We start from the raw sequence: 14421 nt of genomic DNA on the forward strand, positions 1-14421 counted from the left end.
CTTCAAAAATCTACTGTTCCCCTCTCACAGGCCTCAAGATTCAGACAGCTTTCATTTCTATTTAACAGCAACCTTCACTTGCAACTCAGATTATGTTCTTCCTGGACTCAACTGATACGCTGTCTGATGATGGGGTGCACTGTGTGAGACCCAGACTCCTGGGAAACTTAGGGTCATTCTTAGCATAGCAACAGACTAAGGTAGGAACGCTTTAGGCTCTTCACAAGGTTTATGTAATGTCTGTAGCGTGCTTCTTTCTTGTTTTTAAACATAACACCATATATTTCTTTTGTTGTGGATTTGGTTTTGTTTGTTTGGCATTGTACTGGGAATGGAACCTAGGGCCTCAAACATGCTAGGCAAGTGCTTTACCACTGACATATATCTCTAGCCCTGTTTTGTAATTGTCTTAACAGGTTCTTACTAAGTTGCCTCGGCTGACCTTGAAATTGTGCTGCTCCTGACTCAGTCTCTTGAGTGACTAGGATTACAGGCATGTACCACTAGGCCCAGCTGATACAGTGCATTAATGTGGCAGCTACAATTCATAACACTTGTCCCCGAAGGGCCAGTATGACTTACCCCACCCTGCCATTTTGTGCCTCTCTGATCTCTGTGATCACCAGTAGCGGCTGGCAGGCAGACAGGTATCCAGGGCTTCCATTCTTGGTTCTCTGGCACCATCAAGTGGCCAAAGGTCTCAGTGTTCCCTAAGTAATGCCTAGCAGACACCCTGAGCCATGGGTACTAGCCCGCAGAGGTGCCAGCACAATCGTGCATCTCTTACCTGCAAGGATATCATGGATGGAAGGTGGGGGTACCTACTGCCAGGCAAGGACCAGCCCAGTAGAAACAGGGTGGGTGCTAAGTAGCTGGGCTTCTCCACATACAGGAAGAAGGCTCTGTTGGTTCCATGGGGGATGTGTCCCCAAAACACACTGCTATACAAGATACTGAGCTAACTTTTTTTTCTAACAGCCGTAACTCTTAGCAACAATTCAGTCTGCAGATTGGGGACCATGTCCTTTTGAATAGCTGCATCATTTAACACTGCCATACTGTTAAAAGTGTCATAAAAATTTACGTATGACTCTTTTCTTCATAAGAAACTGCCAAGCCTTAAAACAGCTTTGCTTCTGTTGAGTCTCCAAAGGGCAGGGAGAGAAATGGTCATACATAGAAGTCTATCTGGGAATATTTGAGGACAGGTACTATCAACTAAATGCCCAGAAAACCTGGAGGGTCTTGACTGAGGGTACAAAAATACAGATAGAGCTCGGAGTGATGGCACATGTCTGTAATCCTAGCACTTGGGAGGCTATAACACGACAATCAGTCACAGCCAGCTTGGGCTACACAGCAAATCCTTGCCTCAAAAAAACAAACCAACGAACAACACCCCCTCACACAAAGGCAGGGCCAGCTAGGCTACTCCCCTCTGCAAATGCAAGCTTTGTGTTCTCTACTGTTTCCTGGCCAACTTCGTCCTAGCTGCTAGACTTCTTTTTCAAACTTTAAGTATGATTTATGTTAAATAAAAGATACCCGTTTAAAGTCAGTAGCTTAATAAATTTTGATGCATACCCATGTAATCACCACCATAATCAAAATACAGAGTTCTTTCACCACCCCCAGAAGCTTCCTCTTGTCCTTTGTACCTAGTCCCCCACGACCTCCTCTCTAGGTTGAGTTGATCACTGTAGATTAAGTTTACCTGTTGTTAGGCATCTTTCATTGAGCAAAAGCTATGTGAGAGTGATCCCTGTGACTGCCTCTGAAGTTCATTCAACCAATGGACAGTAAAGGAAGTAACTACATCTGGCTCAGACATTTGCCTGATGCACACCTAGGCTGTTCGTACTGTGGGATCAGTACCAACAAAGCTGCTGCAAGCACATGCACAAGCCGTGTCGCTTATATGCTCATCCACTTGTAAAAGAACTAGAGATCGTGTGATAAGTGCATAACTCCAAACTCCACCCTAACTTTTGGATTTTTTAAAATTTATTGATTTTATTTTATGTGTATGTGTGTACTGCCTGCATGTAGGTAAGTGCACCCATGTCATACAGTGTCCATGGAGGACAGAAGAGACTGTCAGAGACCCTGGAACTGGAGTTATGGGCAGTTGTTAGCTGCCATGTGGGTACTGGGATTCGAACCTGGGTCTTCTGCAAGAACAGTCAGTGTTCTTAATGGCTGAGCCATCTCTCTAGCCCCTAACTTTTGGATTTTTAAAATCAGTCAAGTTTCCTTAAAGTTATGTCTTTATACACTAAAGAATTTCTTAAACTCTGAGTGGGAAAGCTGGCTGAGTGGCTGGTGACCTTATTTCTGGGTAGGATCAGGACCTTTTAAATTTTTATTATTTTAGGGGCTGGAGAGATGGCTCAGCAGTTAAGAGCACTGACTGCTCTTGCAGAGGACCCGGGTTTGATTTCCAGCACCCACCTGGCAGCTATAAATTGTCCTTAAGTCCCCAGTTCCAGGGGAATCTGAAGCCCTATTCTGACCTACACAGCAATGCACAACACAGGTGCACTCACATACATGCAGGCAATACACTCATATACATAAAAAATAAAATTAAAAAAAAAATTTAATTTTATTTTTATTTTATGTGTATGAGTGTGTGTGTGTGTTTTTTTTCTACATGGAAATAAGTGTACTTGTGTGTGCAATGCCTGCAAAGGCTAGAACAGGGCCTCAATTTCCCTGGAATGGAGTTAGAGATGGTTGTTAGCCACCATGTGGGTGCTGGGAACTGAACCTGGGTCTTCTGCAAGAACAGCCAGTGCTCTTAACTCCTGAGACATCTCTCCAGCTCCAGGACTTCTCTTTTTCACTGAACAAACCTGGTAAGAAGCAGTGAGCTTCCCTTCCTTGCCTTCTCAACACGTGTGGAACAGAGGTTCCAGTGAGGACTAGTGGAACACCCAAAACTCAGTGACAACTTGTGGAGTTTGGCCAGGGGCTGACAGAGACACAGGGATTTTCGATTTTTGATTTTTGATTGTGGAACACAGGCTACAGAAACGTCCTGTACTTCCCAGTTTGCAAAATGGAGAAAGCACCCAGGCTCTCTGGACAGTTTTCCTCAAAGCCTGAAGAAGGTTCTCCAAAACTCTGAGGCATGGGGCACCCTTATGTGAAGCAGGATGGTAGTGCAGAGGTACTGAGGCACATTTTCCCTTAGGGAGGAAAAGCCATCTTAGCAGTCAAGGGAACAGTTCTTTCTCCACACCTGATAAAGCAGCAGCTTCTCTGCCTAGATTTTTCCAGAGGTCTAGGCAGTGAGGTCCATCACTCACAAAATGCTTACTTCACTGTGAAACTCAGAAATGACCCAGTGACTACAGTAGACAGATGTAGATGCCAACAAGCAGACAGTCCACCATGTGGCTCAGTTCCTTTACATGCTGTCTGGGGAGCTTGCAGCCCTCAAGGAGGCTGGGCCTGTAGGAAAGAATCTTGCCTCCCAGGCACTGTGTGGATGGTAGGAGGCAGAGGGACAGAGGCCAAACACCAGATGTGATGTGGTGAGCCTGAAGTCCTAGAGTCACTGATGGAGCAAGGCAGTGGGCCAGCTCTCTGATCTTTCCAAGAGGCCTGAGAGGGTGACCTCGCTGAGGTGTTGTGAGGAAGACTTGCAGCTCTCTGGCCACTTCCCTCAGAAGCCTGGACCTTGATGTTGTCCACAGACCTGGTCAGTTCTGGAAGTGGGAGAAGGCCTCTTTCCTCATGAGCTACTGGCTCCTGCCCCCTCCCATGGGGACCTGTTGGATTGTTCTGTGCTTTTATGAAACCAAAATAACCTGATTACCACTGACTTAAAAGCTGACAGGGACAATCTGTACAGATATTATCTTCAGCTCCTGCTGAAAACCACACAGGATTTGAAAGGATACAATATAAGAAACAATTACATTTGAAAACTAGTAAATTATCTTCCTCATGCTAGTTAAAATAAATAGAGCTTGCCTTTATCTTATTATCATCTGCCGAGATGATCTGTGCACGTAACCAGGCATCCTCCTCCGCATTGACAGCCAGCAGCTGCCCCACGTGCACAGTCTGGATCGGTGTGACCTTGGGGTTCTTACTGTAATACTCCTTCATCTCATCTTCCATTAGTTCCTGAGCAGCCGAGTAATCTTTGCCCACATACCTGGATTGACGAGAACAGAATGGCTCAGAAGAAAACCACAGTTACTCACCAGCACTCCTGTCTTCCCTGCAGCCATGGTTGGTTCCAGTCTCACAGCTGTTCACATCTGTGCTCAGAGAACATTACTCTCAAGGCAGGAAGACAGGATTGTAGAGATCACTGCCCAACATGGCAATGTCTACCAACCCTGAGAACTATAGGGTGAAAAGTAGACAGTGAGGAGGCTGTGGGGAGGAACAGGCTGTAAGACCGTCCAGGGAGGGAAGAGGAGAGACACACAGAGACACTACAGGAGGCCAGATGAGCCCCTCAGAGTTCGACTGAGACTGCTGGAGATTTGGATGGCTGACTGGGAAGAGAATCTGGTAGACAGTTTCACCCTAATTAAGGCTGCAATCTCTGAATCCTCAAACTTTGAAAAGCAGGGGAACTCTATCAGAGGAATGCAGCGAAGCCTAAGGCTGGGGATGCAGCTCTTGGCTGAGCACTTCCCTAGCCTGTGTCAGGTCCTAGTTCTATCTCTAGCACAATCTGGAGATTGTTGCAAAACAAATGAAAAACAAATCTGTTGCAAAACAAATGAAAGCCTTTAACACACTAAAAGCAATAAGGCAACCCTCCCCGCCAAAAGCTTATTCAACAAATGTCAGTAAATTACAACAAAATGCTGAGCTGGGGAGTGCTAGAGGTGGCATGTTCTGGCTGCATGCCTCTAATATGGGTGCTTTCTGAGAAGGATTTCAAACAAGCCCCAGCCTTTTCTAAAACTTTCTGCTGTTTTACTGAAGTCCTCTGATCCAGTGTGTGTTCAAGACACATTCTTTTCTGCCATAAGCAGGCCGTTGTTTTCTTGCCCACTTAAGGGCCTCTTTCTAGGATGTCAGGTTTGGAAAACCATGCTGGGTCATGAGATAGGAGCATTTCAGCCACAGGATGAAGCCTTTCGGCTGGAAGGCTGTGCTTTATAAGCGCCCTAGAATCACCTGTCCAAGGAGGTAGGAGAGCCACAAAGAGCCTGTTTTTCTGTATTGCTTCAGGCCTCAGGTGAGCTGAGGGAACTACAAAAAAACTACTTTAGGAGGCTGTTAAGGGTTAGGGATTCCTGTATGGTCAGCTACACTAATATAGTGTTTCATGTGGTCTTGGTATCTATCAGCAGGACAGAAGATGGCACAGTCAACTTACTTACTACTAGAAAGAAGGGAAAAAAGCTATGAAAGAATGCCTCTTTGGGGACAATGGCTATTTTTAGATGAAACACTACAAACATATTACTCATATGGCTAGATATTTTGTCCCGCTATCATTTACATATCCTGAGCTTTTCAAATGTTAAGGTGAGGCTGGAATTCACTCACTGGGCTCCAGTCTCCTGGGAAGTCTTGGGTACCTTATTTCAGGGGTCTCCTTGTAGTTGCTCTGGCCCTGGGAACCACTGACAGAGCCTGAGCTGAAGTGGTAATGGAATCTGCCTAGCACAGGCTTCAATAGGTAGGAAGGAAGGCTGTGGGGAGAAACACCTCAAAGTTGCAGAACCCTCTGCTCTCTGTAGCAGCCAACAGAGGATGGCTTCACCACCTGGGGGAGGACAAGGCTGGTGCTACAGCTGGGGGAAAGTGGGGAGTAACAAGCATAGGTTCACCCACTGTCTCCAAATTACCTGAGCAAGGGGACAGAATAATGCATGTATCAATTCAGGTAAGACAAAGATACAGAGCTTTACAAAGCAAATTAAATTTGTGGTGCTGGGGATGGACTTGGGGCACAAGAAGGCTAAGCCAGTGCTCTGAGCTATATCCTGAGACTAAAAGTTAATTCTGAGACTGGAAACAAAGATTCCCTTATAGGACCTGAGGATTATGTATAGTACCCCCCAGGGCCTTTGGGTCAGAGGTCTAGTTTCCATGGCCTATTGCTGAGTGGGGTGAAGATGTGGGGATAGAACAGAGTTCTGGCTGCTAGAGGTCTGCCAAATCAGGAGGTGGGATTGGGGAGTCACTGACCTAGGGTCAATCTAATGGCAGACATTACCCATCACACTTGCTGGTTGTCAGTCACCCTTCTGAATACATATGCCAACTCCAGGATTCAAACTTACTCTGAAAAAGGTATTTACTCTGAAGATCCTGGGTGGTTTAGAACCCTCCTGCTCAAGTCCTAGAACTGATCCCAATTCTTTGGCAAGAACATCAGCAATCACATGACTGATTCAGCTCAGTGTTGGCTGCTTGACCTCCAAACAATGGCATTGAAGAGTTGTGTCAGGGATTCCGTTTGCTTTAGTCAAATGGTAAAAGTTAGCAATGTGCCCCTTTACATCTTTGCTTGACTTTTGTACATTTGCTGACCATACAGGGATCCCTAACCCTTGACAGCCTATGTGTATCTGCAATCATGTCACATCCTAGAATAAAAGCTTTATTCAGTACCCCTGTTTTAAAACACAACCCCTCTAAAGATACTTCCAGGTGGAGGATCCCAAGAGACAAGACCTGTTCCATTATCCATTTAGATTCAAACTGTTCAAACACAAGAGCTGTCATGTTGTTGAGCTCTTCTTTCATGGAAGGATTTTTATTCGCATGTTCCTTCTTTGAGCATTACTAGCTCAGCTAGGGGTGAAGGAACCTGGGTTCTGCTTTACTTGGGGATTTCCCCCTCTGCCCAGTCCTGGCTCCAGACTAGGCTGGTGCTCCTGTGCTTGAGCTATACAGGTTCCTATTACAGGAAGAGGAAATCACACTCTTTCTACATTTCCTGCATACTTATTTATCACTTCCCCAAAAGTCTAAGACAAGCATTTAGAGCTAGGCTGATGCCTGCATCCTAGTTATCATTACCAGTTTGGCAGTAGCTCCCCATGCCATACAATGACATCAAAAGGCTCAGGTCCCCAATGCACCTCTAGGTCCCAGGGCCAATCAGAGGTGTTGGGATGAAGGTGGTGCCTAGCTACTCTTTTAGGAAATGCTTCGTAGCCCTAGATTAAATGGTATAGTCTGAAGAGGGCTTGCTTTTCTATAGGTTAGGTAATGTTTTTGAAAGAGTTACCATGATGCTTTTGACATAAAAATTCTGAAGTTCATATTATCATTCCAATTTTAAAAATTAGTAATCCTTTCTCCTATGAATATAGTGGACAAACAGCATATTACTGAGTGTCACTATGACTTCTGACAAGGTTATTCTTCATTTAACAGCATCCATGCAAAGAACAGTCAAATCACAAGAGTACACTGATTTCCTAACCAACTTGCCTGATAACCACATCATTTGTGTTGCTCAGCTCAACCACCAATACAGATGGGGATACCTCAGTAGGAATGACGAGAGGAGGCACGCTTATGTCCTCCATGAAGACATCAGCATTTTCAGCCATGTTTTTTTCTATCTGCAAATACTCTTGTTCAATCATTGACTTAATGTCAAAATCTCCTTGTGCTTGGTCTTCATCCTTTAAGATCTGGTCAGTGGGCAATGGTAGTTTAGCATAGAGAATTGCCTTCTGGGGATTTCCAGAAATGTAGTCTATGGTGCATACATCAGAAAGTGAAGCAAGGTTTTTTAAGGCATCCTCAGGGAACTTGACTTTGTATGTGTCCTCAAATGCTTTGGGGAGTGCACTTGCCCAAAGGCCACTTGAGTATTTCCCCAGCAGCTCTGCCACTTTCTCTTTGACATCTGGCATAACTTCTGGGCTCTCCCTTGATGGTGCTTCCTGTTTGGGAGCAGGTGATGGGAGCACCTTTTCAGGGTCCTGTTCACTTCTCAGGAGCTGCTGTCTTTTGGCTGGATAAAGAAGTAAGTCTTGACCACCACTGCAAGGTTTTTCCACCTGAAATTTTTAAGGAAAGCAAATGACAGATACTTTAGTGTTTCAGAGCAACCTGAAAACACATTATTTGAGAGCAACACTGTTTTCAGTTTAATGACACACAAAAGTCTAATTTTATTCTTCTTAACCACTAAGATGCATCACCTTCACCTGCAAATAACATGAACTAAAGTTCAGAGAAAAATAGGAAAATAAAACAACATTCACTTCACGTAGGAGGCATTTAGACTCAAATTGCCCTAGGGAACCAAGAGGCTTCTGCCCAGTCAATGGGCAGCTTATTTGGTTCTCCACAAACCCAGAGCAGAAGTGCAGGAAATGGACTAGATCTAGGGTAGAATGTAAAGTCATGAAGACCATCAGGAACACAGCCCTGGGAAGAACCAGGAACACTGAAGTACAACAGCACTACCTCCCCTCTTCCTGCAGGGTCCTGAGAAGCCCCTCCATTTCCCAAGTGCTGGGATTCAAGGTCTCACCATCATGCTCAGCAAGAACAGAATATTCTTGCTGAATGGACAGCTTACTATAAAGAACACAGACTTCATTTATTTCGCTTTTCATACAATGTCTGGGAATAAAGACCACAGGTACTTATGTACAAAGGCACTACCTTATGACCAGAGAAGACCTTTAATAAATCAAAAGACATGGTCAATGTAGGAATAAAGATTCCTTTTGGAGCCGGGTATTGTGACATACATTTGTAATTCCAGCTGGGAGGTGGAGGCAAGAGTTCAAGGTAATCCTTGGCTACATAGCAAGTTTGAGGCCAGCCTGGGCTACATGAGACCCTGTCTCAAAATAATACAAAACAATGACAAAAGACCCCTTTTGGTCTGACTACTTCTACGTGATACATAAGAAGTGGATGATACTGGAGCTGGAGAGATGGCTCCGTAGTTAAGAGCACTGGCTGTTCTTACAGAAGACCAGGGTTCGAATCCCAACACCCACCTGGCAGCTAACAACCGTCCATTACTCCAGTTCCAGGGGATGCCCTCTTCTGGCTTCCACAGACACTGCATGACACAGGTGCACTTACGTGCAGGTGTAACACTCACAGACATAAAATAAAAATAAATTTTAAATTTTATAACAAAGTAAAAAAAGAAGTAGATGATACTGATGTAAGTGTAAAGCACTGGGTTTCTCTCCTTACTCTTCTGACAACGTGTGCTTAAGTTATGAGGACTCAGGAAAAATCCCAGGTCTGAGAAGCCCAAGAGATCACTAAGAGGTGATCTGCATGGCTACCAGCAGCAGACACGTCCTGTGAGGTCAACTGTCATAATTTACATTCCTGCTGTTAAGCTGTAGTGGTACCGGTATTTGCAATATTCCCTATCTTTCTCTCCATGGTTCATCTACTTCTTAAAATCTGTGTGCGTGCACGCGCGCGCACGTGCGCGTGTGTGTGTGTGTGTGTGTGTGTGTGTGTGTGTGTGTGTGTGTGTAATTTCAGTGCTGGGAACTGAATCAGAGCAAGCACTCTACCACTGGGCAACACTTTGAGCCCTTTTCTATCTGGAGACAGGGTCTTACTCTGTAGCCTTGAACTTGCCATCTTCTGCCTCAGACTCTCAAGAACAGGGATTATAAGCACTACATGCCTGGCTTAAAATCTTCAGTTTTAAAATGCCAGTCTGCTGCTGTGCTTGAGGACACTTGATGAGGTCTGAGAATTTAGGCTAGCCATCCAAAGGAGGATTGGAAAATATACTTTCTGGGAAAATGGAAACAATGCTTGTGAATAATTCAGGTGTACATAATTCCAGCAGGTGCCATTTTAGATTGAAACATGGCAGGCCTCTATATCCAAAGCCAGATGAGGCTGCAGAGCCTTCTTAAAACTCTCCTTTGGTTTCACAGACCAACCGTTTCTTAGCCCTTTCAAGTGCATGGTGGAGGCTAGACTGCAGTAGCAAAAAGGCTGTTTTATTTATCTCAAATAATCTCTGTAGATTTCATTCCCCAACAGTGCCTGACTTCATTTGACCTCTCACAGGAAACGACCTTCAGCTTTATGATGCTTTTCATTCCAACGAGTCACCTGAAAATACGAGATCCTTCAATGTTTATTTGGTCCCCCTCTCCCAGCCTGAAAGCTTCCATTTCCACCCCAGACACAACGAGAAGCAATGACCTCCACTAACTTTAGCAGTGATCTCTAGACGTGGTCAATGCACTGTTCTTCCAGGCAGGAAGTACAGTTTTGACAGAAGTTAGGGACATTACATCTGCTTCAAATGAGTTGCCACAGAGCAAGAGCATAAATCCTACTTTTTTCTAGTCTTTATTTCAGAATAATCGTTTTTCAGACAGGGTCTCATGTAGTCAAGGCTGGCCTCAAACCTGTTACTAAGTTGAAGATGATCCTGAATTCCCAGTCCTTCTGGCTCTACCTCTCAAGTGCTGAGATTATATAGTGTGCACTACTACGCCCAACTAATTCCAGAATAACCTTAAAGGTCATCTAGAAGTAGTATATTTCCAAGTCTGTCTGCAGTATTTAAGGTCAAACTTTGCCAGTCATCCTATAAAGCCTGAATTTATCCAAAGTCCAGCAACAGTCCAATGATTACCTAAACAGAAGACAGACTTATTTGCTCAGCAGTTTTATGCTTTTGTCTAAGGTGTCACCCCCTCTGCCCGTGACTTAACTATAGGTTCCCTCCAAATTGTGGTGGCTCCTTCCTTATTTCAGATGAGTAGGGTACGTTCAGGGTGGTATGGCAGTAGACTTATTTTAAAAGGTAAGGTTGTGTGCCTAAACTCCATCTCTTCTCCAACAATTTGGCCTGTTTACAAAGATTAAACACATATGGACCTTGAGGAACAGAGCCATACAGTAGTTGGAGTTAATTCAGACCTTCAACACTTCAGGCAAATTTATTCCTGAATAAGTTCAGTGATATGGAAATACGCCTGGACCACATACTCCATTAACTAACTCTTAAAGAATGGCTTAAGGGCTCCTCAATTCAAAGGGGAAAATGTATAAAACAGTTACAGTTAAGTTACAGTTAAAAACTGTTAACTTAAAATGAAAATAATTTTCAGCTTCAACCCATTTACTGTTAAATTTCCTTCTAAATGGAACTTGCTTTTCCTGGCCCTTTCCTCTGACTGCTGTCTTCCACAAAGCATGGCATATTTTTCTGGCAAATGGGTTTAGGAAAGAGAGCTATTTCTCTGTCCCCACTTTCCAAGTCTCCCCAAAGCTAAGGAACTGTCTTTAGACTGGAGTGAGGTCTCTGTTTTTTACTGTGCTCTAGTGATGTGACAAGACTTAGGACTCATAGTTCTCCTGCCTCAGCTCTCAAGACAGCAGTTGCCTCCTGGGCTTCCAGACAGCCGAGGTGAGTCAACACAGACTTGAAGCACGGCTTTTTCCATTTCCTAAGTGGCAGCCAGCTGCTAACCATTTCAGATAGATCTCCTAAGAGGGGCTTTTACAGTTTCTGCTTCCTTTAGGCTACCTGATTCAGGTCCATACTGGAAAGATGTCAAAAGGCTTCCTCTACTGGAGGCTAAGACTCAGTATCCTAATCATAATCTTGTCAAGGTTTTGTTTTGTGGCTGTGCACTTTTTTTTTTTAAATTTGGATGTCTATTCCCTAAATCATCAGTCCAGTGACTGATACGCAGACTGTATGTGGGTGCCCACCCACACCTCTCTAAAGGAAAGAAAGGTGACTAAGAAACTAAACTCCCTATATCACGGAGACAGACCACCTTCTTTGGTGAGCACCAAAAGAGTCTATGTCAAATATGCCTTAAACTTGCTATGCTTACAAGTTCATTCTGTTGAGTTTGATTTCTGTCTCATTTGAACTCTGATACCTCTCCAGGCTTCTTTCTGAAAGCTTCAGGGAGACCTATCAGGTTTAGTAGATGTGGGTCCAAAGACAAAACATCAACATCTTCAGAACCTGTACGTCTTCATCCTATGCACCCGGAAACAGTCTTCTCCCCAACAGAAAGATCTTCTTTCTTTCTAGATTTACCTGTGTTGTGTAAACCTAAGATGTTTGAAGTCAAACTTTTTTGAGCCTTCGAAGGCTTACCTGCTAAATTGACAGCAACAGGCCTTGGAGACTAAGTTTACTGTCTCTATGGAATTAGAATTTTCTTTAGGATTATCTACGAATTTAGTATCATCCAATTAAATCAAGAGATTTTCTGAAGCATCTGTAAGGGCACAGCCTCGTTTCCATGGAGCAGCAGTTCTGTGTTAAGGATTAAATTACACTCTATACTTGATTTTACACGGCCACCATTTGACACAAACTTGAGACAGTGTAGTTAAGGCACATCAATTTGTAGATCTACTTTTTAAGCCCTTCAAATTCTTAGCCATGATTATGGGCTCAAAAGAAATAAACAATAACAAAACCAAACCAGTTTAAAAATCTGGCCCCAGCAGTGACTAAAAGGCCCAGAGGTGACCCTCCACAATGACAACCTCAAAGAGTCACAGGTTATATGCCAGTTCACAGGTACACTGGCCAACGATTTGTTGTTCAGAAGGTGAGAATGATGGACGTTAGAGAACTAGGAAGGATGAGGAATTATCAATGGCATCACAGAGCCATAATGAAGACAAGTTGACTGGTACACATTTGAAACGTGTAAGAGCATGGGGGACCAGCTAAGCCAAGCCAGCGTAGTCTCCGCACCATCTACTCCCACCCTTCTCTGTAGCATCTCCTGATGCCAGTGACCATAACCCCAACATTATTGAGAAGGAGTTTTAATTTTCCAGTGGGTTCTGTTTAAGAAGTAGGATTTGTGGCACATTCCACAGGGGCTTAGAGGTGAAGGTAAGAAGTTCTCTGTTGCTGCAATGTCTGACTATTCACAAACCATCTACCCAGAAGATCTTTTTCCATGACCCTGAATGGGTGGCTCTAAGTGCAGACCCTGGTTCACTGCCACCCACTGTTTACCAAGGACTTTTCTGAGACACAGGGCAGCTACTTCAGTAAGGACAAACATCAGGTCATTTCCTTTCAGTGTGGCCCAAACTTAAGGCACTTGCTCACATATCTGAAATTAATGGAATCTTCCAGTTGCACCTATAGAACTTTCTGGAGGTGGTTCTGGCTGGGAGCTCCAGCTTTCCTTGCTTTTATTACCTGTGGCAGGGATGGGGAGAGGAGAGCAATCCTATCTGAGATGGAGCAGACACTTAGACTGGAGATCCAAGTCTTTCTCTTCATTGCTGCTTCTTTTCAACTTCAAATTTTCTTCTCAAATCTCTGGCGTCTCCTGTTTTCACTAAGGTAACTGCCTCTTGGGTTTGCTGGGCATTCCCCTGCTTCAGCAGTGGGTTTGCATGTCTCAAAAAATAGCAGCTGCCTTTTACTGAACACTTGTGGTTTATGATGCTTCGCTAGCAGCTGTTGTATAAACTTTATCTCATTCAATTCTCACAACAACCCTTTGACATGTGTAGATTTAGTTACTCTGTAAAGTGGATCGACACTTTGAGAGGGTGTTTGGATGCTGAAAGCTGACAGCTATGAAATGACACCCGCTAAATGTGCAGCACAGGCCTCAGAAGTTAGTTTACTGTGTCTATGGAATTAGAATTTTCTTGAAGATTCGGTAAGAACTTAGTATCATCCAATTAAACAATGACTTTGCAAAGCATCTGTATGGACACAGCTGTTTCCATGGAGCAGCAGTTCTGTATTGAGGCTTTAAATTACGTTTCCACTCAATTATGATCTAATTCCAGACCCAATGCTTCCTGTTGCCTTCAGGCCTTGTGGGTAGCTCAGATCGGATGGCACACTGTTTCTCAGCCTCTCTAAGTTGATCTTACCACCATGCTAGTTTATCTTTTGCCTTTCAGATGTTCAGTGAGATTTAAAATTTGTACCAATAATGTGTTTATCAGCATTTCCTTCCAGTGATGAAAAACTGGAAATCAGATTCCATTTTTAAAAAGTTACATCGATGTGTGCCAAGTCCTGGGTTTCCCTTTCTACCAGCAACACTGAACAGGCTGTAGGTGATGTGAGTGGACCGAGCAGCTGTTCACGTTCCACTTCCTGAGGAGCGCCGCCTTTGTTTTTAATCAGGCTTTTTAAAAAGGCAACTCATTTTGCAAGGGCTGAAAGGTACTTTATTATCTCCTACAATTAATTCTACAATTAAAGTTAACACAGATTCCTGAACATACAAAAGCATAAAACGACCTCTGTATGAGTGAGAGAACTGCTGCTGCCTCTTTGCTATTTCAGAACTCAATACAGAATCCAGAAACTGTTAAGAGTCTGAGGTACTGTAGTACTAAACAACTTAGAACTCAGTGATAGGATTCTAATGGGCAAGAGAATGCTACACAGCAAAAGCACATTAACAGCAAACTGTCTTTGTGGAAGCTATTAAAAATGGGTGTAATTAG

General features: G+C 43.9%; 1 protein-coding gene across 2 annotated transcripts in view; it reads right to left on the bottom strand.

Moving 5' to 3' along the window:
- The window catches only part of Tdrd7 (tudor domain containing 7), a 69357-nt gene that overhangs the window by 29246 nt on the left and 25690 nt on the right, over positions 1–14421 (bottom strand). For both annotated transcript variants that reach the window (XM_008847662.2, XM_008847663.3), the window contains exons 7-8: positions 7426–8003; positions 3982–4168 (exon numbers count right to left, since the gene is read on the bottom strand). In XM_008847662.2, coding sequence (XP_008845884.1) covers positions 3982–4168; positions 7426–8003 — 765 coding nt within the window. The remainder of the gene's footprint in view (positions 1–3981; positions 4169–7425; positions 8004–14421) is intronic.

This window comes from Nannospalax galili, unplaced genomic scaffold (genome assembly GCF_000622305.1).
Source record: "Nannospalax galili isolate Female #2095 unplaced genomic scaffold, S.galili_v1.0 scaffold263, whole genome shotgun sequence".
In the NCBI taxonomy this organism is placed as follows: Eukaryota; Metazoa; Chordata; class Mammalia; order Rodentia; family Spalacidae; genus Nannospalax; species Nannospalax galili.